Below are 24008 nucleotides of genomic sequence, written 5' to 3'. Positions count from 1 at the left end.
GTAGACGGAATTCTAATGGCATATTGACAGTAGCTTATTCTCTGAATAATTACGAGCCAACATAAAACACATTTAGCGCCTCTAGCACATTCTCATTCCACTATTCTGTCAGTTACAGTGAACTTCAAAGTGTTTTAAGGAGATTGCACACCGAATGGTAGGAATGTAGCTAGTGATAGCTGATTATGGAAAATAAGACTTGTTGTGTGATGTAGCCTATACACAGTCTATAATTTATAACTTTTAATATTAATGGCAGGTCATAATATTCCATTGTGGGGTACCTGGTTTTGGTTTTTAAAATTGGTAAATGGCAAAAAAAGAAAAAGAGAGTTCTGCACAATTACAGCGTGCGATTGAGGCATATCTACATTTTCCTCAATATGACAGAGGTCCGTTACTTTGCCAACATTGTGTTTTAGTTCATTTGAAATGTGGCTCTACTGTAAAAATAATAACAAAGCCTATAAAAATAATAGTTTCCTTCATCCATTAAGCCCAGAAATGTCAAAATGGCTCATATGGTGATTTTGACATTCCCATAAATGGTAAAGTGGTCTCTATTGGACACCACTGTATTTCAACATAGTTTATTATACATTAATATTATTAATAGCAAATATATCAGCCTGAGAAATCTTTGCTGACCTTATCTGCATTACTTGTCATCTACAACTCACGGGGGTTCTATGAAACACTGACCTCTTTAAATAATAAATGTCCTTTTAATAAGACTATACTATAAATAACTGAACATAAAAAAATGAAGTGTGTGGCACGAATAGATAAGAGAAATAAAATTAAATCAAAACAGAAAGAGAAACTGTCAGAGATATCTCTTCGCCGCCAAGTCTTAAGTAAGTAAGACATAAAAAGTTTTGCTCTGAAAAACTTAATTTGCAGGGGGTGGTGGGAGATAATTCTGTATCTTTTCAAAGCAATATGCACACAATCACATGCTGACACAACTATGCTCGGAAAAATCTGTTCCACATGCACAAGTGCTTTGACGAGTGAGTGTGTTGGTGTTTGAACGCTGTTAGTCTCACATGTTTGCCTCTTCCTCTAACTCGGCAATCCCACACACAGCTGCAGGTTTTATAAATTCTCCTTTGTCCAATTACCTCTGCCCACATTCAGTCTCTTTTCCCTACGTGTTCGTCCATATTATTCTCATTTTCTCAGACAAGTTGATTTGATGCAAAAATTTGACAAAATACAATTTTCATTTAACAAAAAAGAATGGCACTGGGTCTGATACAGATGGGAGCCACAGGGTGTGATATATCTAAAGAAGCCCACATAAAAGAGATATTGGTAAAAGTAGAGTAAATAATACGTATGACTGTTAACATGTGTCTCTTGATATATTTAAATTGTTTGTTTATATAATCATGCATAAAAAACAAGCTGCAATATAGTTCACGGCAGCTTTTCCTATTTCAAGCAGAGAGAACAGTGAACCGCAGTAAGAAAACGGAAGAAATTATGTTATATCCTCATATATCAGGAATATCTGAGTAAAGCAGTAAGAAGTATAATACATTTCACTCACAGCAGATGAAAAGCTGTATGAATTACTGATGTTGACTTTATCAACAGCTGAATAAAACATTATTTCAGTGCATGTAGTTATTAAATTAATCATAATCTTTGAGAAATGCACATTAACCTGAGCTCAGAGCCCGCACTGGGATTTGGTATTTGGTTATTGCTGCCTGAAAAGTCTGCGTAGCTACCGGCTGACTGTACCAAATATCCCATTTCAAACTAGAGGAATTAAATTAAATGTGCAGTATCTGCTCATACAGTATATGGATGCGTGTCAATGATGAATATTGTTTCCTGTCTGGTGGTAATAGAAAAGCATGAGAAGAAGAGCACACTACTTATAAAGGCATAATTTAATTCAAGAAAATAATAGTAGTGCAAATCAGAACTGGGCAACTGCTTGAACAGTGTGATAAACTGAACATATATCAGCCATGTATAAAATCAAAGGAGAACAGTTATAACACAGTGGAGTCTGGAGCATAGATAAATGCCATCTAAATATCACAAAAGTAGAACAGAAAGAGCCAATGATGTAAATTTGCATTACCAACTTTTAAAGATCACTAACATCAAACCAGAATCGTTGCAGAAATAGGGACACAATCTCCATTTCTGAATTATGGCCAGAAATGTGCTTGCTCTTTGTGGGAAGCTTAAGGTTTATAAGTGTCTCAAGATAATGTATTTTAAAATTTGGAGCTATAAAAATAAAAATTCCATTAAATTAGATTGAAATATTTAGTTTTTTTCCGAACATTTTAATGTCACAGCCTAGTTAACTTTTTACCTTTTGGATATAGAGTGTAATCCCTTTGTCTATCATAATAGACATTTGTGTGAACTGTTGTCGTATTCTGGTTGTGCGTTTCTGACTTTTGTGGGAATTTCGTGACAACCAAATTTCAATCAGTTCATCCTTGAGTTAAAGGCAATGTCCGTGCCGATTCTGAAAAAAATCCCTTGTGGCTTTCATGAGATTTTTTGTTCATGTCAATGTTTTTACCAGATGTAATAAATTCCCTCTGTGAATTCCTGATATATGCACGGTCATCTCACACCCCAAAACTTCATTGACTCACCGTGTGAGGCAGAAAGTGTTAGCCTGACACATTCCCTCCTCTCTTCCATTACTACCATCTCGACTGGTTTTGACAGAAAATTATGAGGCACCTTTCTTTAAGCTGTGGGAGGCTGTCCACCGACTCTCTTCCTGTAGTCAAGCAGGGGACTGTTGAGGTTGACCAAACACTTTACCCTCATTATTTACTGGAGAAAACCGCCAAGGCAACGATGTGGACAAACACACAAAGACGTGAGCTTGTTAATGAAGGCCATCACTAAAAAAAAAAAAGATTTGACATCGTAATTTGACATCCATATATCAAAGAAACCTTAGAAAACTGTAATATAACTAATTTTCATATTTCTAAAGCACCACGTCAGACTGAGTTTCCCTCCAGACAACTGGATCGCCTTGATTTTCTCAATAAAATCAGACTTAATTCAAATTTTAAATGGCACGGCTGCAGCGGATGTGGTCAAAGAGATGACAGCGCAAAGACTGTGGGGCACTTTTGCTGGTTTCCCTTTTTCAAACTGGATCTTAAACGCCGACACATTCCCCTGCAGTGAGGCAGTGCAATTCGTAAACATAACTAGCAAGAGCTGGGGGGGGACTGATCCTTTCAAGAGTCTGTTGATGTGTAATCTGCGGTTGAAACGCAGAGCGGTCTCTGCACTGCGTGAATTCAACAAAAACAAGATATCCCAGTTTTGATATTTTGAATTGGAATTTTAAACTCTGTGATCTACGGTGGAAAATCTGTTTCCCTGATAGCATTAAGAACATGTTCCAATGTGTATAAAATCCTTTTCAGACCATAATAAATTATTGAACACAGACTACACGGACCTCCCAGTTAATCATTCCTCATGCAATGCTTGCAACTGCTTCTCTTTGGTAAGTCATCTGAAGTCAGATGGTAGTGCTGATGCTACTCACTGCTCATTTGGTACCATGCATGGCTTGCAAAAACACACCCAACAGTAATCCAAGTTGTGTTCACCCAGACTTTGACCTTACAGGCATACAGCCAAAAGGACAAGTTAGTGTTCTATCTAATATGTTATTATATTATTTTCGATATTATTTTTGTATTGTTTCATTCTGTTGGGTGAGATTGTCTCATGGGCTGTATTTGGCCTGGATCCCTGATTTACACCCACACAAATACGCAGATACCAGCTACTACAGAAAATACAGACTCAGCTTAGCTCCTCTCTTACATCTTGATATCATCAATCTTTTTTAATTATCTATTCTCTTGTTTATTTCTTCCTGTACATTTCTCTCATACTCTATTTGATCACATGGGATTGTTGCTGCTGCTGTCTTGGCGCCAATACTGTTAAAATTTCATAATACGTGGCTGTGATTGATCGCTTGTATCTCCCTCTCACGTCCACCCGTCCTCTCCCTCTTTGTAGTCCATTAGTTAAGGTAATGTTGGGTTAAATACATCTTAACTTGCTGGTGATTAATTTACACATCCCCACATGATGATTTTTACCCCCCCTCTGCTCCTCATTCCTCCGTTACCCATCCTCCCTGTGCGATGTATAATTTTCTGGGACAGATCCGGTTGGGTGGGGCGAAAAGGGAGGTCTGGCTGTCGGCTCCACTGTGCAGGCTGCTGACAGAGCTCGAACTGAAAGGTCAGAAGATGAATCTGCTGTGTCACGCAGACAGAAATATGAGCGATGCCTCTGTGGGCAGGGATAACATGCTCAAACTCCCGGAGATGACGGAGATGCATGACCTGCTGCAAATACAACAAATAGAAAAAGGCAACACCGACTCAGAAAACCTGTTTGTCTCACAAACGTAGGGAGGACCATACTCTGACCTCATCTTAAAAAAGCTGCTGTAACTCACACTACTTGCAGATTCATAACTTGATTCCAGGTCTCACTTTTACTGTGAAGTCTGTATCAACAAGCATAGCTGACTAACATTACTGTAAGAAAACAATAGTTGTTGATGAACTACATGGTCAGAACTAAAGACTGACTCGTTTATCGGTTGGCGATTTATATTTGAGCCTTTCACAGACATATTGTGTTTATCTTTGCCGATATGTGTCATATAAATGTTATGTTCTTAATTATTTATAACTATTTTTATTTGTAGTGATTGCATCTGAGGAATCATTGACATTTTTACTTGACCATATATCCTCCACTAAATTAGAATCATTATTGTCGTGTAAAATGTTATTATTCTACCTTCTCTTGTTAATGATCTTTGTTTACAATTGTCTTAGATTGTCTAACCTCCAAACTCCACAAAACAGTTTTCATTTTGTTATTGTGTGATTATCATTTTTATTTACTCCTGTGGTTAGGATTTTATTTTTTTTCTCAGCTGTGTTTTTCTTGATAAAATTACCTTCATCATGCAGTATAGCATTTATCTGTTTTCACTTTCAAAAGGTTTTATGCTACAATATCATCTAGGGCTTTTTGTGTAAAATAGTTTTACAACAGTGTTATTGGTTTGCAGTCAAAGCACTGACTAATCCTTTAAAGTGTGTGGCAATACACAATTTCAAGGATTTCATCTTTAAACCTTAACATTTAGGAGTAGAATAAGTTTCCCCTGTGACAAAGTGTGAATGGCACTTAGCAAAAATCTCTAGCCTCACATGTCTACAACTTCAAATTGTTGTTACACTGATATAATGGAAAGCTCATGCACATAGACAAATACAAAAACACATATACATACACACACACACCCACCCACACACACACAGCCGCACACACTCATCACATTTAGACCTTTGCAAAAAACACACTCATGCTCACACTTTGGTGTTAATGTGAAAGCCTCAACACCTCAGGGAACCAGTGAACCCCAGATCCATTTGTCTCCAGACAGCAGTCCTCCATTAGCCACACACATAGTACTTTGTTAGAGACACACACACACAATGGTAATACACAATAACACACGATGGAGGGTGCACGGAAAAAAACATTCACACACACACACTGCCACCAGAGAGACACAGAGCTTCACAATGATGCAGTCACTTATTTTGGTCAAATCCAAAGCGTTTTTCTGAATTTGATCGTCTCTTTTCCCGGTGAACGACACGTCAGTGACAACACAAATTAACGAATGCAAATGCGAACACAAGACAGACTCACCTGCCACGTTCTCCAGCGGTGATGTTATAAAGGTGATTGGCAGCTCCATCAGCACATGCCCTCAAGAGAGCTGGAGAGAGGCAGAGCGACAGAGTGACACTTTGGTCTGTGTAAATGAAAGCAATTAGTTTTAAATGAGTACAACACCTCCTTTCATTGAGGGGAGACATTTCTACTTTTTTACAAGTTACTGTCGTGTGTGTTATCCAGTTCAGTCTGGTTTAAACAATGTGAAGCGTGACAATGAGCTGGTTTTCACTGCTGCAGAGGTGAGTTTGGGGAAAAGGATTCCTCTTTACTCTGTGCATCATCGTCTGCCTGGTGGCATGAAGGTGCAATTTTCTCCTCGCTTGGATATGACACACAATACTTTGGTAAGAGATGAACTAAGAAGTGTGCCCTGCAATTCAGGTGTGCTGTAAGAAGGATTTACAAAGAAATGATTCTTAGAGCTTCGTACAGTTAGATGTGGTGTCCTTGGAGCCATATCACACAAGTTACATCTTTCCAGTGCTATTTCTGACACTGTGTGCTCTCCAAATTCTCTTAATTCAATGGACATGTTTCTTTTTTTGCGTCCATAGTTCTGGTGAGGACACAGGAAAGGACACATATGAACTAAACACTGCACTGACTTTGGGTGTTTTCACAACTGAAAGTCTGAACCAAGGTTTGTGTCTTTGTTACACTGTTTACATTTGATCCGCTTTTGGTTTCACATAGCTATTCAGGGAGCGCACTCGAGACTTTCGCATCGATTGGTTTGTAGACAGGCTTGCGTCTATCATCAGCCTGTTGTCTTTCTGTTTGAATGGAGGAATGGAACTGATTCAATTTGCAGTCATATTGTTACAGGTGCAGTAGTCAACATTAGTTTGAATGAGTCACATGAACGACCTTCTCATTCAAACATTATAGCGTCATCAGTGATGGTTAAAGGCTGCAAACAAGAGTCTGGGCAACAACGGTTTTATCTTATTTAACCTCTTCTATTGTTTAATGCAGTCTAAACTTCCTGCAATTGGTCCGGAATTCTGAACCAACCCAAAAAAGTGTTTTAACGCAGAAAATAAACTGAACCAGGGTTCAGTTTGATCCAGACCTCCTCTTTTGATCGGACTAAATTTTGGTACGTTGATCCAGACTATTGTCAGAGACACGTTTCACACCTGTCATTTTGGTTGGGACTAACCATATTACTGTGTGATAATAAATTTAATATCACAATCATTCCAAAAGGTTTAGTTTGTGATGCTGTTGATCAGTAGAGTATTGTATACAGACTTATTTCTGTTATTTTGCCCATCCTCATCGATTTGAATAGAGCGGACAAAATAATAGAAACACCTACAAACACAACACAAAATTATCAGCCACTCCGAAACAAAGTTTCAACAAAAGCTGAACAATGAAACCAGTTGTGTGAGACTGCATTAGCATTAGCTGTGTGCTCCCAACTTGTCAGAGCACAGAGGGAAACACTTTATACACTTTATAGAAGAAGGAAAAACATAACCGTGAGGTATTTTAACACAGCCCCAGATTGGACATGAACATCAGTCAACATTTTCTTCAATCAGTCCCGGCACAAATGGAAAGAGTTTGAACAAGGACAAACAGTTATTAGAAAGAGAATACCTCTCTGCCTTAGGAAACCAAACAAATCACGCAGACAGGTGAAGCATTATGGTGAAAAAAGGATTGACAGTTCAGAGGCAAAGGCAAAGAAAGAGCACTTATCTTTTGTGCCTTTTAAAGACAGACAAATGAGGCTGTGATTTGCCATTCTTAAAATGGCATTCAAGTTCCTCGGAAATTAGATGCAAACTATTTGCAAATGTATGCTCTTTCGTGGCCTCCATTCTATTCAAATTGAGCAGCCTATTTTTTAAGAGCCCTTTTCTGTTTGGGGCTGTTGTGGAGCACACAGGGGAAAAACTTCAAAGAGTGAGCTCTGGTTTTTTCTACTTGAACCGAGTTTAAAACTAACTGAAGCTTGCACCAAAGAGACGGGTAACACTTGAACGCCTGTTTGGTTTTCGATGCTCGTTCTCGAAGGCTTTCATCCACGCGTCAGTTTCCAAAGACCCCCGTTCGAGAGTGCAACGTGCTTATGTGCATGTCGTTGGTTTGGTTGCCTGCATAGATATTACCATTTACAAAACATTTTGCTTTTGACTTTAAGTTTCTTTTATTGGCAACTGTATCAGGTCATAGCGGACTGTATTCATTTCTCCCCCTCCATAAACATGATACAGTACAGAAAGGACCCTGTTCATCTGTTACTTTGGAGAACAATGCTGTTCCCTCCATTCATCGAATGTAATCCCACTATGCAGAACTCTTGTGTCAGTAAGGGTTCGTTACCATGGCATTAAAATGCATTGTGATGAAGAAAATCCTGCATCCCCCATTGTAAATATTACGTATTCCAATTATATCAGCTAACATCAAATCCACTTGGGGATGTTCTGTTACCTCATAACACTAATTAGTATTATTATGATATTCTCTAACAAATGATTACATTCAACAACAACTGTAGTTAATTAAAAATGGTGTCAGCAAAAGCCAGCTGGGGTGCAGCAGGAGTAGAGCACACACTGCATGAACACTCTCACTCATTCACTACATTACAGGAAATAATGAATAGAAAGCTTCTGTAATGAAAATATTTGTTTCTAACTTTACGAAACTAAACTTTATCCAATATATGTAACTCTAAAGCAACTGCTGAGTAATTTTCTCTCATATTGAAGTGCGAATTCATTTAGTTTGTGTCGATATTAATAGATACTGATAACATAAAAGTTAAATATAAAAAACAAACAGTTGATAGCTCTAATTACCTGAGCAAATTAGAGGGCTATTGACTTTTTCCTGCTTTAAACCATAATTATTATTTGGCCTTTAAAAATCAACTATAGGTCGAGTTGTTTACGACAACTCTTAAACCATTAGCATATGTGTTGTATTGTGCAGAATCACACCTACACTTCACAGTCACTAGTCACAGATTCACATATTCACCATATTAGACAGCTTGACGGAGGGAAATTACGATTCTTACACGGAGAGGAATCGTTCTAAATCGAACTCTCCTCGGCTTCAGCGCTCAAAAGGTGAGACAATGCAGAAGCATTTGAATTGATGTAAATAACACACTTACATTCAAGGTAGTGCTTTCATCCACCACCCGTACCACCTGCTGTTTATGCTTTGGCATCAAAAAAGGATTGGAATGTAAATTACTCATTATCTCTGACAGAGTGCAAAGGCTGTGAGAGTCTTCGAATAACAACTTCTGGAAAAAACAGAGAAACTCTCATTTAAGCTTAGTAGAGACGACTGTAAAGGTATCAGTCATTATTTGTGTATGAGAGACACACACACACACACACACACACTGAATAATGTTCATACTTTAAAGTTTTAGATCAGTTACTTCTCTCCATTTTCTCTGTTTGCATGGTCTACCATCCACACACACACACATACGCATGCAGCTCCAGGAAATCTGATGCGATTACAGGCAGTGTGACACAAAATCTTTCCATGTGAGGTTTGTCCTTGCCAATGCTTGTTTTATAAGCATTAGGACCCTTCCAGTGCTGTATGGGAACCAGTGATGACTTTCAATATTGCTTTTGCTTTGCACTGTAATGTTCCTGTTAAATTATGTCATGGTTTTCTGCAACGGTTGATACTGGAGGCTCCTACCTTGGCTGAAATAAAAAAAGCTCTATGCTAATGTTCGATCAAAAAAAGAGTTGGTGCTAAATCCCACAACAGAGGCGGTGCAGTTTATGAATTTGGCAGCTATAACATATAAACAACTACAATGGTTTTAGCTTTAGTGCAATTTTTGTATTTTCAGTGTTTCTCATCAACATGCACTTCTTGTGTGCATTCTTGAGGTCAAACCAACATGGTGCATGTATTTTCTAGCTTATCATACATTTTTAATTATACACAAGATCTACGTGGTCCATAGGTTAGCACTATGGCCTCGCAGCAGGCATGAAAATCATGCAGAGGTACTACACAGAATAAAGGGGGACCCACATAGAGTACATTGAATCTTGCAATGTTGGGGAAAGAAAAAACACCTGGACGTGCTGATATTAGTTTTGTCAATTTGTTTACCCATAGTTTACCCAACAAATGTGCAATCCCTGTATCCTCCATTATATGAATCAGTACTTTGTTTTATATTTGATGACCCTGCTTCTTAAATCCCTGTCAAGCTTTTTCCTCCCCCCCTTGTGTTAGGGTAATTGATTGTCTCGCTTTAATAGTCTTCCTGTCTGCATGTCAAATAGTAAACAATTTGATTCTCCTTTTATTTCAAGGCTGCTCTTCTTGACAAAAAAACATTTACACCCCTCACAATTCACACAGTTGAGACTTTTTCATAAATGTATCTTCAGTCTCCATCTTTCTAGATTTCCCAACGTCCTGTTCATCTTCATCACTGTAAAGAGCAAAAGTGAGTAAGCCTAACTTGAGGAAAGAAGATCTCTCTATCTGCTCTCCATTCACACAGAGCGGTGACACAATTACTGTCAATGAGTTGTCGGCTATTCGAAGCGCGCCACGATTGCGATGCGACGGCTTAACCGACTCCTTCATCTTCTCGCTCACCTCGGATTATTTCAGTTTGACAAACGCGACAGGGACTCACATACGGAGACATGGCTGAATGAATGGCTACGACGATATGATGCGAGCCGAGCCGGGCCGGCAGAAAGTGTCAGAGGCGACGACCTTGTAAATCAACTAGCTATCATAATCCCTCCCTGCAGGGCCTGAAATGAAACATGTCATTTCGGAGCTTTCGCAATTTTTTTTTATCATCTGTGTCACTGCTGAATATGATGCAGAAAAGGTGCATGGAGACGTTCATGCCCAAACACACACACACACACGCAGCTGTGCAGGGTATCCTACTGAAAGCCAGTATTGATGAGGTTAGCAATGAGTATTAATACCTGTCAGGTTAGGGCTTTGGTGCAGTGCAGGAGAGGGCAAACGGTCATGAAGAGCGGTGAAAAGATTATTATCCCCATTAAGATGCCGTGACGCCACTCCGCGATCCATCAGTCCACCCCCCCCCCCCCCCTCCGTCAGCCTGTCTCCAGATTCCTCCTGCTCTCTACACCTCGCCTTGAATTTGATTGATTTCCTGCACAAACATTTTATTTCTCTCTAGGCCCCTCTTACTCTTTACTCTTCCGCTCCGTCCTTCCCTTTGTTATTCTAGCCGGCACAATTTTACACAATTTCGCTCATTTCTCCTCCACTGACGGTCTCGATCGAATTTGCCTTTTAGCTCTTTTCAGATTTCTATCCCCCTGTTCTCCGAAAACTTCTGTCTTCAAATACTCGATACGGCTATTAGCTCTGAAATGTGTGCTTAAATTTAGTATAGAAGGTGTGTGTGTGTGTGTGTGTGTGTGTGTGTGTGTGTGTGTGTGTGTGTGTGTGTGTGTGTGTGTGTGTGTGCGTGTGCGTGTGTGTTTATCCAACCAGCCTTGATTGCAAAGCTGATACTCGACTGACGAGGGTGATGTTCACAAACTTCAGCTTCGGCAAGCTGCTCCGCATCAACGAATGATAAAATGAGGCACTTGTAGTAAACACGGGCCTGTTTTTTCCCCCGTTGTTGTCTTGTAGAGAGAGTCGCCTCCGCTGATTGCTTTATTGAACTGCTTGTTTGTGTCTTCTCACTGGGAGTAAGTGAAGGCTCTGCAAGCTAATAAACGAGTAACCGATTGAGTGAACAAGTGACTGACTAGGTGTGGAAGTAGGGGACCGATGGACTTGATGAGTGAGCGGATGCGCGAGTGAGATAAGCAGCTTGATCCCACTTCACAACACCGCACTTGGCACCTGTGAATGAGCTTCACTTTGATCAGCGTTGCGCTCTTCCAGCCCACATTGCTCCTCTGCCTCCCTGCTGCTCCACTTCTCCCAAAGATGATGAGGGTCCCCGGGGGCACCACATCAGAGGACCTGAGAGTACTGTGCGCATGTTTGTGTGCGGATGTCTGTGTCTGTCAGGGTGGAGACCTGGGCTCGGAGGCCTCCAGGCGAACAACCATCCGGAGAGTGACACGCTACTCAGACACGCGCGCCGACATCTGTTTATCCAATAAACAACATCAAAATGACATGGCAACTCAAGTGAGGGGTGATAAACATGCTAGGAGCGTGTTTAACATCCAACTGTGGGAGAGTTGAGATCTGTCATTCACGCCCAATCATCCTCCTGTCAAATAAGCTCTTCAAGTGCAATGGGCACTGCTGCCGAGAGCCAAACTGATCTGAGCTTTCACATTTCTGCCAAGAATCTCTCTGAAACTAAGTCGCCTTGTCTAAATGTGGGCAAATGACCAGATCTGCCCTCTGACAGAGGACATCTGATATTGCCAAATCATGCTGCTGGTTTGTTAGTTCATGTTCCTGTTCTACTGGTGAATATTGGATGTGATAACAAAAAAATGAGACAATCAGCAAAAGGACATGCAAAAGCCCCATAATTAATTTATGTAAAGTGTAATCCCTAACCCACTTTGGAGAGCTGACCAAAATTATCAATCTGCAGACTTTGTTGAGGGCGAGCTACAATCAACCGAGCGTAAAAATAATCTATTTCGAGCCTAATATGATGCAGGACAGTGGTGAACAGAGAATTTAAACGGAACATTGAAAATCTGTCCTCAGTTTAGATATTGTTTATTGCTTGCACTAAAAATAGAAGTGGGTTTTCCAATGCATTTCAAATCAAATTACAGCTGCTATTTTCTCCAGGAAAAAACAAGCAATGTGATTTTTTATAATATCGTTGAGAATCTATAGAAAACTGGCCTTTCCCTTTTAGTCTGGGTGTGCAGTGTGAGACTGATGAGATTTAGCATCAATCCAGACATTGTCTTTACATTAAACACGTATTGCATTCATTTTGATGAATGTTGTATGTGTTTTTCTATCTTTAAATTATATTTTCTCCCTTTATAGAGTGCCCATAGAATCTTCATCTTGAGACAGAAGGCAACCTTTTGGTGTAAAATCAGATGAGGAAATTGCTCTGTCAAATGTCATTAAATATTTTTCTTTCAGGAAAAGCCACGACCCAAGAGAGCAGCATGCATCTGACTGAGTGGCTGCTGTGGAGTGGAAATGGCTCAGGTGCCTCTTGGGTTTTGATAAGATATCAAAGCCGTGTTCATTAAAATTCAACCTAATGTGATTTAAAGCACAAGTTTGCCATCGAAGTTCCTCTGCGAAGTTACCAAGAAGTTTTCTTTTCATACATTTGTGTGACATTTTTCTTTTACATGTTGAGAACGACTGATTACAGACAAAAGACAAAAACTCCGTCCTTGATAATATGAATTTGTGCTTAACACTTGAGTTAGTTTCAAGTTATTCCTGTCTGGTGAGGCACTCTTGCTGATTATTTTACAAAACTAAAAAACTAAAATAAATGTAGGACACAGATTGTCTACTTTAAAGTTTCAAACTCAGCTGTGGGTGTTTAATACATCACAGCCAGCGAGCTGCAAATGCATTGTCACGTCTCATAAACGACACCTCGTTTTTTTCCCTCAATAAGCCTTTTGTGAATGTTTTTTCTGAATTTCATGAATTTCTGTTCTTCTTTCACTCTGATTAAGGGCCTTGGCGTATTCATGAAGCAGATGAAAACCAAATCCATTTTTATATCCTCTAGTTAACGCCAGTGCAAAAAAAGAAAAAGAAAGGAGAAGCAGCTATAATCTTTCCTGGGGACTTTCTAGTTTCATAAACTGCCAGCAAGCTTGTGACGGGCATCTAGAACAATAATCAGCACCCTCGGGCATGAAGCTGCTGAAGTGGAGCCGTTCACAGAACTGGTTTCGTGCAACAAGTACCATACATCTGAATATGAATGTAACGTATAGCTGACGAAATGATGTTGGCTTTTTTTACCTAGAAATACACAGAAGGGTTGTGCATCCAGGTCTCCAGGACTGTACAGTACTTCCTATATGTCCCAGACCATCATTTAACCCCATTAATAAAGAACTGCAAGAGGCCTCATAGATGTAGGCAGCAGATCGGAGTCTGTAGTGAAGGTAGATTTGTTAAGGGTTGACCGTTCTATCCGTGTTCTGTCGGCTGAGTGTTGGGTATTTGATCCAGTCACACACTTTTGTTCCATTCATACTAAAATGAGGGTCCATGTCTGTCTGGCATTCCATGTATGCGTACCTGATACCACATTCCATTCCATTGGTAGCATGCACAGTTGACACAGTCAGGGATACAAACACCCTCATTCTGAAAACAGAGCTATTGGGCTGACTGAGTTTGTCTGTAATGACCTCCCTCGCTGAGTGGACTGGACACTGCCTGTGTTCACATTGTTTACCAAACTGTTATCTTTACTGTTTGCAAAGTGATGAGAAGGAATGGCCATCCTTGCAACCTAGAAACTTTAAAATGCTACAAATCATGGTTAAACAGAAGAGCTAGGGGGCCGACTTTGTTTTTCTGTACAATGAGCTTCTTGGAATGTAAAATAATAGTCAAAAAATAAGCAAATGTGGGGTTTTCGCTCATTAAAATCCCAATTTTGAACAATGTCATCACTAATTATGACTAACTCATCCCTCTGTGTCTATTCATGCTTGGTGGCGCTGCCTTAAAATAGTAATTGTTTTAACTTTACGTCACCTCTTCTCACTTCTTCGCTAATACCTAGTGTCTATACATGGGTTTTTTAAAAGCATGATAATTGACTCCATTCCAATTGCCAGTAGAGGAATTTGTCTTTCAGTTATTCTCCGTGTTCAACATCACAAAGCCACAGAAATCAGAGGTGCTCTCTCACCTCGCTTCCTGCCTACGGGCTGAATTATACAATTCACCAAGACGTCTCGTTTCCATCACCGCCGATGGGAGCCAGAGACAATTAAAACCTGTGTCTACTGCAGAGTCATTTGACCGTGGGAGGGAAGGCAGATCTCATCAATTCTCATTGCAGACGAAAGCCAGATGTAAGCAGGTGTTAGTTGGTGTATTGTCCATGAAAAAGGGGCTTGAGGTGGAGTGGCCACAGTATTTGAATGGTAAATCATTAAGCTAGAAAAAATGAGTGATTTTATTTTGTATATTTCAACAGACTATGGATTAGAAGTCAGAATGTCGGAGACCAAATAGGGCTCCTCGAAAGCCACTGTGTAATTGGAACACTGCTCCACATATCTATGATAAGAACAAACTGTATTGTTTTGTGCTGTGGAAGCTGATGACCTATGAAAATCATTTTTCAGATCACGCAGCTGCAGAAGTCATTAAATAAATAAATAAAAATCACCCTTGAAGAAGACACAATTATTTTCTCCCAAAAAATTATATAAACCATAACTTCATTAAAACACACGTCATAGGAAATGTGGGCAGCAGGAAGAGGGGGGGGCACTGACACTGGCAGCAATTCAGATTTTGCACATTGATGGCGACACAGAGGACAAAACAACACAGGATCAGACTCTCAATGCAAACCAGTGCAGATGGGATGTAAGTGATATGATGAGGGTGTGTTTGATCTGTGTCAGATATCTACCTTTACTCCACAGGATGTGCAAGTAGCTCTCATCCAGAGGCTGGTTGAGAATGATCAGACAGATCTTGAGTGTGCCTGAAAAGGGGCAGAAGAAAAAAGAGCAAATCCATGAATGATAAATAATTAGACGGTTGATGGCGTGTAACAGTCAAACAGCAGAAACTGTAAAGACATGATTATTTACATGTTCACAGCGAAAACCTTTTAAATCCAGATCGTAGGTTGCTGTTTGTGGCACTGAATGTGCTAATTAAGGAGCAGAATTAATGCAAAGCCATGATAATAAGGGCATTATTATGCTCCACATGGAGAGCGGGAAAAGAGGATTACAAACGGGAAACATTTCAAACGAGTCTCGGTTTCATCAGAGTTCAAATCGTTTTCCACGAGATCCAGTGAGGCTGCGAGTGGTTTGCATGGAGCATCAGAGGATTGAGCAAAACCTCTAACCATAGTGCAGACAATGTGGATCCAAATGATTCATGATTTTCCCCAACTGCAGTACATGACACTCTCCTTGACCATGACCATTTCCTTGAATATTTATAAAAAAAAGGGAAAATCTGTGACGGTGTGCACTCATCTCCTCAGTGCTCGATACTTTGCCCTCGGTGACACAGCATCTGTAGCTTCTCTCCTTCCTCTCAGCGTACCTCCACGTCTCTGTGCCAAACTCTCTGTCCCCGTCATCGATTTATCATTTCATAAATCCATTTCCTCCTGTAAACCCCCGCATCCATCTTGCTTTTAGCTTTTCTTTGTGCTCTGCTGCTGATGCAGATCCCCTGACTAATGCCTCAGGACCGTCAATTTTCTATTTGCAGGGGATGAAAAATTAAATTATCCGAGGCTCTGCATTGATTGACAAAAGTATAACACATCTTTCAATGGACCAAAGACCAAAGCACAACCTTATGGATCCCAGTTTCAAGGCAGCACGAGAGGGCGTATCTATTAAGGCGTGAACCAGCATAAGCAACAGCGAAAGAGAAATAATCAGAATATAGTTATGGTTTCTTGGAATTCTCAAGAAGTGTATCACCTTGTGTCCTGAAAAACTCAAGTGTAAAAGAGCGAACTTTAGCTCTGACAAAAAGGTGTGGAGAAAAAAAAAAGTGCTTTGGGTGTGTGACTTGGTTGCGGCGGCTTGATGTTGTTATAAAATACAAATCACTTGGAAGGTCATTTCCAAGCCAAAGTCAACCCCAGACTGGTGTGGTAAAAGGAAGAGGGTAAGAAGGGGGGATAAAGGGGAGACAGAGGAGGAGGTAAAGAAAGGACAACACATGGAAGGGTAGGGGGGGAGTGGAGTAGATTTGTCAGTCTTGTCTATTAATTGGCTGGAGGTGTACAGAGAACCAAAACACAAGCTCAACCAGCCGTGACTTTTCAGATAACCCTTGGTCGTAAGTGCACACACACACACACACACACACACACACACACACACACACACACACACACACACACACACACACACACACACACACACACACACACACACACACACACACACACACACACACACACACACACACACACACACACACACACACACACACACACACACACACACAGTGCAGCCTTTTGTACACTCTCTTCAAAGAAATGTCACCTTGGGATTTTTTTATAAAGTGCCAGACAGCATAAATATCACAAACACACGCAGGCAATTTCCAAGAACATAGGTAAACTAGCACATAAAATATTCCAAAAATATATATTTGTATAAAACCGTGAATGCCAACTGTGCACACTAGGTGTTTTAGAATGCATATATCCAGGGGCTGTTTATATAATCTCCTTCGAGAGTCTAGATAAGCAGTTCCTTCAAGGGATTAAACTAAAGAAGACGTAGAAATACACTCTAAACTGATCTTACAGGGGACAAATGTCTCATATTGCACAAAGATTTTTTTAAAATTACAATTCAAGGAATATCATACAGATCTTCCTTGATAGCAGGTGGCAGATTAATGGAAAGTTATATAATCAGGGTGACATATCAGATTTGTCCTATTCTTCAACCATTTGGGGATTATTTGCATGAAATCTTCAGAATAAATCTCGGATTTGAACAGCCGATAACGCTTGGCTCACACATTTAAGCAAACATTTGTCTCAATGGATGCTTCACAACAGCTGATGGCAGCAGTGAGTGCCTCTTGACTGATGTTGGCCTTTGGGGTTATTGATTATCCAACTGAACAAGCAGTTCTGTGTTCCCACTCTGCACAAATCACACAGACGCCAGAATTTATACCAGCATATGTACATGTACAGAAGTGTGATTGCAGTAGCCTTTGTAGTTTAATGTGATTATTGTAGTGATTTAAAATATTCAACAGGAATCAATGGAGACAGAGACGGAGAGGAGAGGGGGAAGCAGAAAAGAAGAATGCAATGCACTACAGCGCAACATATACTATCATAAATATATGGTAAATAATGTAGTACTAAAAGCCTATAGAGTCCCTCCAATAATACTCACAGGCATTATGTTCATCATTTTCCTTAAAAAAAAGCGTGAGCTGTGATTGGTAGCCGGCCGTCTGCAGCCTCAAGTCAGCGTGTGAGGGTCAGAGCAGATCAATGGAGAATCCTGGGCACATTGTTTGATTGACACACCTTCCCGAGCAAATGACAAACAATAAATCTTCACGCCAGCGCAAACAACGGCTGATAAATCGTAAATGAAGGAGCCATAAACAAGTGGCGGCTCGGCTCGGCTTTGATTAAATACTAAATAAGATTAGAATTATTTAGGTTCATCAACTTAATTTGTAACCCTCATTTTTGATAATTCCACACTCAAATTAAACGTCTCCTACTGTAGAAAATGAGATTATAAATACTCCAATATTCAAAATATCTGCTTTAAATCATGTTTTCTTGACTTCCGTATGTTTGTGAAATACGGTCACCGCCTTCAGCTACAACCCTACAGCTGATCCATAGCGTTGTCTCCATGGCTGCTGCCCAGGCAAAACATATTGCTGTCAGAATTTCCCTTAAACACCCTCACCCAGCCCCTATTAGATGTCTGCAGTCCCAGTAAATCCCAGTCGAATCTCCACAAGGTCTGGTAGTGACGGAAAGGGAGACTGCTCCTTGTCCTCCTCCTAATATTTTTCAGTTTCCTTATTCCACTCTTGCTGTCCCAGCTGTCCCATCACCCACTGCCCTGAAGTCCCTGCTGGTCTCCCAGTCTCTTGCCATGCACGTTCCTGTGTCTGGCCCTGAAACATACTGGCACTGTACCGGTCCACCCCCGAAGGGGTCCAGCAGCTCAGAGGAGTGAGTTGAAATGAGGGACATTGCTATTCCGGCATTGGACCAGGTTTTTGCGAACACTGTGCACACCAACACACCTAGAAGATCCAGGGATTCAAACCCCGAATTCAGCCGTAGCATTTTGGTTCCAATTCGAACCATCTGTTCGGTTCACTTTAGCACAGATTTACCATCGCATTTACTGGTGAGTTTAACCCGGGCAGAGCATCAGGAATATGTTAAGCGTGGTAAGCCTGACTATGCATCACTCAAACCCGACAGACCCAAACCAGCCTGTTCTTGCTAGAGCTCAAGAAAATAGTATAAGAGAGGAGATTTAAAACTATATTGAGATGCTTTTCGGTTCTTAAAGCCATATATATCTTCCTATTGGTATCAAAATGTCAAATAAAACACTAGAAGAGGTGTAAAATATGGAGCCTTTAAATCACTTTGACAGCACGAACATAAATCAGTTCTTGGCATAGACCAAAGCATTCAACGGCCAATATTTTTTCTCTGGTGTTGTGTTTTTCATGTAAATCATCAATGAATGTCGGAAAACAGACAACAAGAAAACAAGTTTTTTCATGTTTAACTAGAATACAACTTGACATCGGATTCTTCAGCAGTTCAAACAGTGGCTCGTTGAAGGAAAGCAGCAAAAGCAAATAACAATTATTTGTAAAATAAAACCACATAAAGATGATTCTTCTGGGACATAAATGCCACAGAAACGTCTCTACACAGCTCAACGTATTCTTATTGTATTGTACTGTTTGCGAACCCGCCTTGTCTGTGTAAATGCTGTAGAACCCAAGATCAATATCAAGCAATGCCAAATCTTTTCATGCCAGTCATGAAATTGCTTGTCGTAAATTAGGTCTCTAAAACATTTCATGGGAATAAATGATTTTCTGCGTTACAAGACAGACCTAAGAGACGGAGGTAACTACATGGGCCCGCTGTCTGCTTTACGGGCCTAACTGATATATACGATTCCCTCGACCTTTTCCTCTCTGTGTAAAACCTGCCCTTAGGCTCACATCAGCTTTCCACACTCATACACACATCACCATGGAGGTCACATATACTTTGAGAGCGGTGGCTAAAGCCAGCTGCAACCGGCTTCCTCCTCAAGGCTGCAGGGCAGGCAGGGCTGACCATCTGGAGCATCTTATTTGTTTTTTTTTCCATCAACAGAAACTGAGTATGTTGGATCATCGCTGGGGAAATTAATCATCCAGCAGCAACTGCATATGTGCACAAAGAAGAAATGTACCAGACTGATTTTTTTTTGTCAAATCGGATGACATGCAAACTCACAGCTGAGGGTCAGTGATATATATATCTGGACTCGAATATGGATTTATGGATAAAACATGAACCAATTCTAGTGACAGAAAGCCAATACCAGAGGGCAGCAGGCAGTCCAAAGGTGTCAACTCTTTATCCATTGCAAGGGTCCACAGCAGCTCGTCTTCAATCAGCTGACAAACCCTCGACTGAAAACAAGAGCAAACACAATGTTACTTCTTTTATTATTGAATCATTTTTCTTTTATTCTTATTCCAGGAAAAATGTTGACCCTAAAACAAGAAGACTGAATGCAAAACACTGAAAAGCACACAAGAGCTTCATATCACTAAGTTTTGATCCACACACTGCAGGTGAGGAAAAAAGAGAAAAAGGTGTTTTCTCCTTCATCAAATCATCTTGTGTTGTCTTTTTATTTTACGATGATATCAGACAGGAAACAAAAGCAGCAAATGCTCACACTGGACTTAACGATAAATAGATGATAGATTGCAGCTCCAACTGACACAACACATTGCTCATGATGATGATAATATGGACAAAAAGGCTTGTCGGGACAGTTGTCATGCTCCAAAACCATAAAGCAGAATTTATTACAAAAACAATTAGGTAGATTAACTGATCCTGCAGATAGCAGAAAACTAGTGTGCAACTGCTTATGATCAATGATTAATAGTCTGAGTGATTTATCAAATAAGAATACGGAATTTAACTGGAGAGTTTCAGTTAAACATGCCCTGAATGATGCACGGTCGGCTCGTTCTGCCACTTTGAAAACCTGAGAATTAAACAAACATACAGCACCTTGCTCGCCTTCAAGATGAACAATCCAGGCAGCAGAGCAGAGCAAACCACAATCAAGAAAGAGGGGTCAGAACGTAGATACTGGTCAGTTATAAATTAACTTTGGTTAAACTTTTAAAAAACTGGTTACACCTCCTGTCAGCGATAATTGATTGACAGTCTTACCCCCCTCCTACTCACATTCACACATCACAGCTGCAAGTTAAAAACTGGTGAATCATTAAACTGGTGAGGAGCCACTGCAGTCCATGTCCTTGATTGGTCAAATATATTATGACATTTTATGAATGGGCCACTAACTATCATTTGTGTAATTCTAAATGTGTGTTTGAATAGTGGACTAATCTGAGTAATGTTTATTTTGTTGTAGACTACAACACTTGTGCCATAATGCAGTTTGGTTCAAAAGGTTGTGTGGACCACATGGTGCTGATCAGATTAACAGAAGTCAGCAGATGTTTTTGAATGTGTGATATATAAATTAATTAGTGCAAATAAAAGAGCAATGAGTTGGTAATGGACCTGGAATGTCATGTTACATCGGATCACCTGCTGTGCATTGGAATCCAGTTTAAATAGACCCTGTTTCAAGTTTTCCAGCTTTACGTGTGAGTACATTGGGTTTCAACAATAAAGGTCGACTGTAATTTAATAGAACTGGAGACAAAACAAAATATTCTGCAGTTTGGATTCTGCATTGTTAGCGGCTACTGCATAAACTGTTAATTATTAACTGTAGTATACTACACTGGGCTACATTTATCTGGCAAAGTGAACTTTAGCTGCTATTTAATGGTCTGTAATAAATAATTATCAAAAGCTATTCTTTGATCGTGGAGACACTGTTCGTCTCTACTAGCAATAATAAGTGAGAGGGCAAAATAAAACCTTCTAGCTAGTATTAAGATTTAAAAAAAAATTCTCACAAGCATAAATTATTAACGTAGCCCTGTAATTCCAAAAGATAACAATTTTTAACAGCCAATCTTTACACTTATTTTTCAGTCTAAGTGCATTTCCATATGTTTAAACAACTGTCTCTGGTATCAATAGTGTGGTCCTGCATTTCCTTTTCTGTAATACGTTATTCTTAAAGATGTTTTAATCAGTTTGCGTAAAGTCTTCTTTTAATTTACTTAGTTAAATGACTTGTATAAGTAGTTACAAAAGTTGTGTTTTCAGTTTATTTAATTAGTTTATTTCACACAATACAAATACATGAATGAAATGTTAAAATACGTGTGGGGTGTGGGAGAAACCAGTGATGGCTTACATGAAATACAGACCCAAATATATAAATAACTAGAATAACCGCCAACCAGTGCAGTTTACGTCTACATATTTCTACATAGCTTTATTTTCTAAATTCTGTGACCTTTATCTTTGATTAAAGAACTGTAATCAGTAATTATTTGAGTCCAAGTGACAACTGATCAAAACATGAAGACATTCCCTCAAGGTGTTCTTGAGAGATCACATTCAAGAGGCCAAAAACAACCTGACCTTGACCTTTAACCAACGCAAATCTAATCAGTTCAGCAGGGAGTCCAAGTTTGACAGAATTCCCTTGAGTTTAAAATTCATTGGAGGATTTTCCACCATCCAAAGTTGTTGTTGTTGTTGTAAATCATAATCCTGCCACAATGAGGTTCTCTGCGCACACGTGTTCACATTACAACAGCATCACATCCTCAGCTGAGATCTAGTTAATTTTCTTTTTTAGTTATTTTTTTCTTTTTTGCATCTGACGTCAATGATGATGAGGTGCTTTGCCTCTTTACTCCTGAATCAACGACGTTGCTCTTTAAAGCACGTAAAGCTCATTAAACCTGAAACCTATCGTGACACACCCGGGACAGCACCGCCCCTCGGAGACCGGACTGTGTGTCATCCTCACCGGCTCTTCATTCAGCTTCTCCCCGCTGTGACCACCCTTCACCGCAGGAACGCTTCCCGTCGTTCACCGGAAAAACCGTATTATTCTGATACAAAACAAGGCGCATACCACTGCGCAGAATCGCCCCCAACAAGCGACGTCACTCTGTAAAGCTCCTTAAAGTTGTCATCGCTGTATTTTGTAAATATTCGGGAAAAACTTGACACGGTAAAACCACTTCCGCCATGTGCAGATGTAAACAGTCAACGACAGCTCACACAGAAGAGGGGCAGGAGAGAGGCGGGGATTTAGTTATGGGGACACCTAGAGGCTCAAAGTGGAAGTGGCTTTTTCTCTCGCACATGGCAGCAGCACTCACTCAGTCTCGTACGTTTTTTAAAGAGGCTCCAGGGCTCTCGAGCAAATTGAGGACTAGCTAAATTTCACTCTGAATCTCATTCACAGGAAATGATCTTAATATGTGAGTGAGTATTCCAATCACTGCTTCCACTCCTCACTGTAAATATCGTCGTCGGCCCCATGGAAACACAGACATCGAACAGATGTCTGCTGTTTCACATCAAATCCACCACATCTGACATTCTGCCAATATGAGGAATATAAAAAACTCTTGTAAATCAGCTCCTACTCGAATAATGTGGTTGTGTTTAATGGGTTAGAGACTCTAAAATATTTAAATCTTAATTTCTGGATTAACCAGTTGGAGGAACCTTTATGGAAGGATATTATCTTAATGTTTAATTCTAATTTAGTTCAGTGGCACATGAATAATCAGACCATTAAATGCTTCACTGACCCCACCTACACACCAGGTTATTAAGTGTCTCGAAGAAAGTCAGCGGGGTGGATGATCCGGGATCTCTTAAACTATCTCACTGTCTGAAAGGTGGGATGTAAAAAAACTGAAAATATATAATTTAATATAATCCAAGTGACATTAAATTACATTAAATTATCATCAATTTGGCTGAGAAATCCCTGCAAACCCCGGCTGCAGCTACTTTTATAGATACAGAGGTAGTGTTCTCTATATTTGATTCTGGTTAATTATCAGAGTGGTGTCGCATTTATATGGTGAGAATGTTGTGAAATTTAAAAATAACTTTGTCGGATGTTGAGTGTTGGTGTTTCTTTTAACAACTTTTAACGTTTTTTACACTAATATACTCAAGGAGTCTTGGTGTTTGAAAAAAAACTGTGTTTCTGAAAACTGATCAGCCCTGTATCTGGATATAATCTGAAAAAAAAGACTACAATTTACATTTATTTGATAACTGTATACATACTTTACCATTTTTGAATTTGATGCAACTTCATGCTTCTACTACACTATATTTT

The 24008-nt window shown here is 39.8% G+C and overlaps 1 protein-coding gene across 3 annotated transcripts in view; it reads right to left on the bottom strand.

Annotated features, from left to right (window-relative positions):
• LOC133026961 (thiamin pyrophosphokinase 1-like) overlaps nucleotides 1-22904 on the bottom strand; it is a 69739-nt gene extending 46835 nt beyond the window's left edge. Inside the window, exons 1-4 of one of the 3 annotated variants that reach the window (XM_061093963.1) lie at nucleotides 22671-22904; nucleotides 20067-20157; nucleotides 15380-15454; nucleotides 5767-5836 (exon numbers count right to left, since the gene is read on the bottom strand). In XM_061093963.1, the coding sequence (XP_060949946.1) occupies nucleotides 5767-5836; nucleotides 15380-15454; nucleotides 20067-20109 (188 nt within the window). In that variant the 5' untranslated portion in view covers nucleotides 20110-20157; nucleotides 22671-22904. Of the gene's footprint in view, nucleotides 1-5766; nucleotides 5837-15379; nucleotides 15455-20066; nucleotides 20158-20773; nucleotides 20822-22670 lie in introns of those variants that run through there. The other 2 variants (XM_061093964.1, XM_061093965.1) reach the window with 2 other exon arrangements.
• Nucleotides 22905-24008: the final 1104 nt, after the last annotated feature.

The sequence above is a fragment of the Limanda limanda genome, chromosome 20 (genome assembly GCF_963576545.1).
Source record: "Limanda limanda chromosome 20, fLimLim1.1, whole genome shotgun sequence".
Taxonomy (NCBI): domain Eukaryota; kingdom Metazoa; phylum Chordata; class Actinopteri; order Pleuronectiformes; family Pleuronectidae; genus Limanda; species Limanda limanda.
Note: the sequence above shows the minus strand (reverse complement) of the source record. Positions and strands in the feature narration are given on the sequence as shown.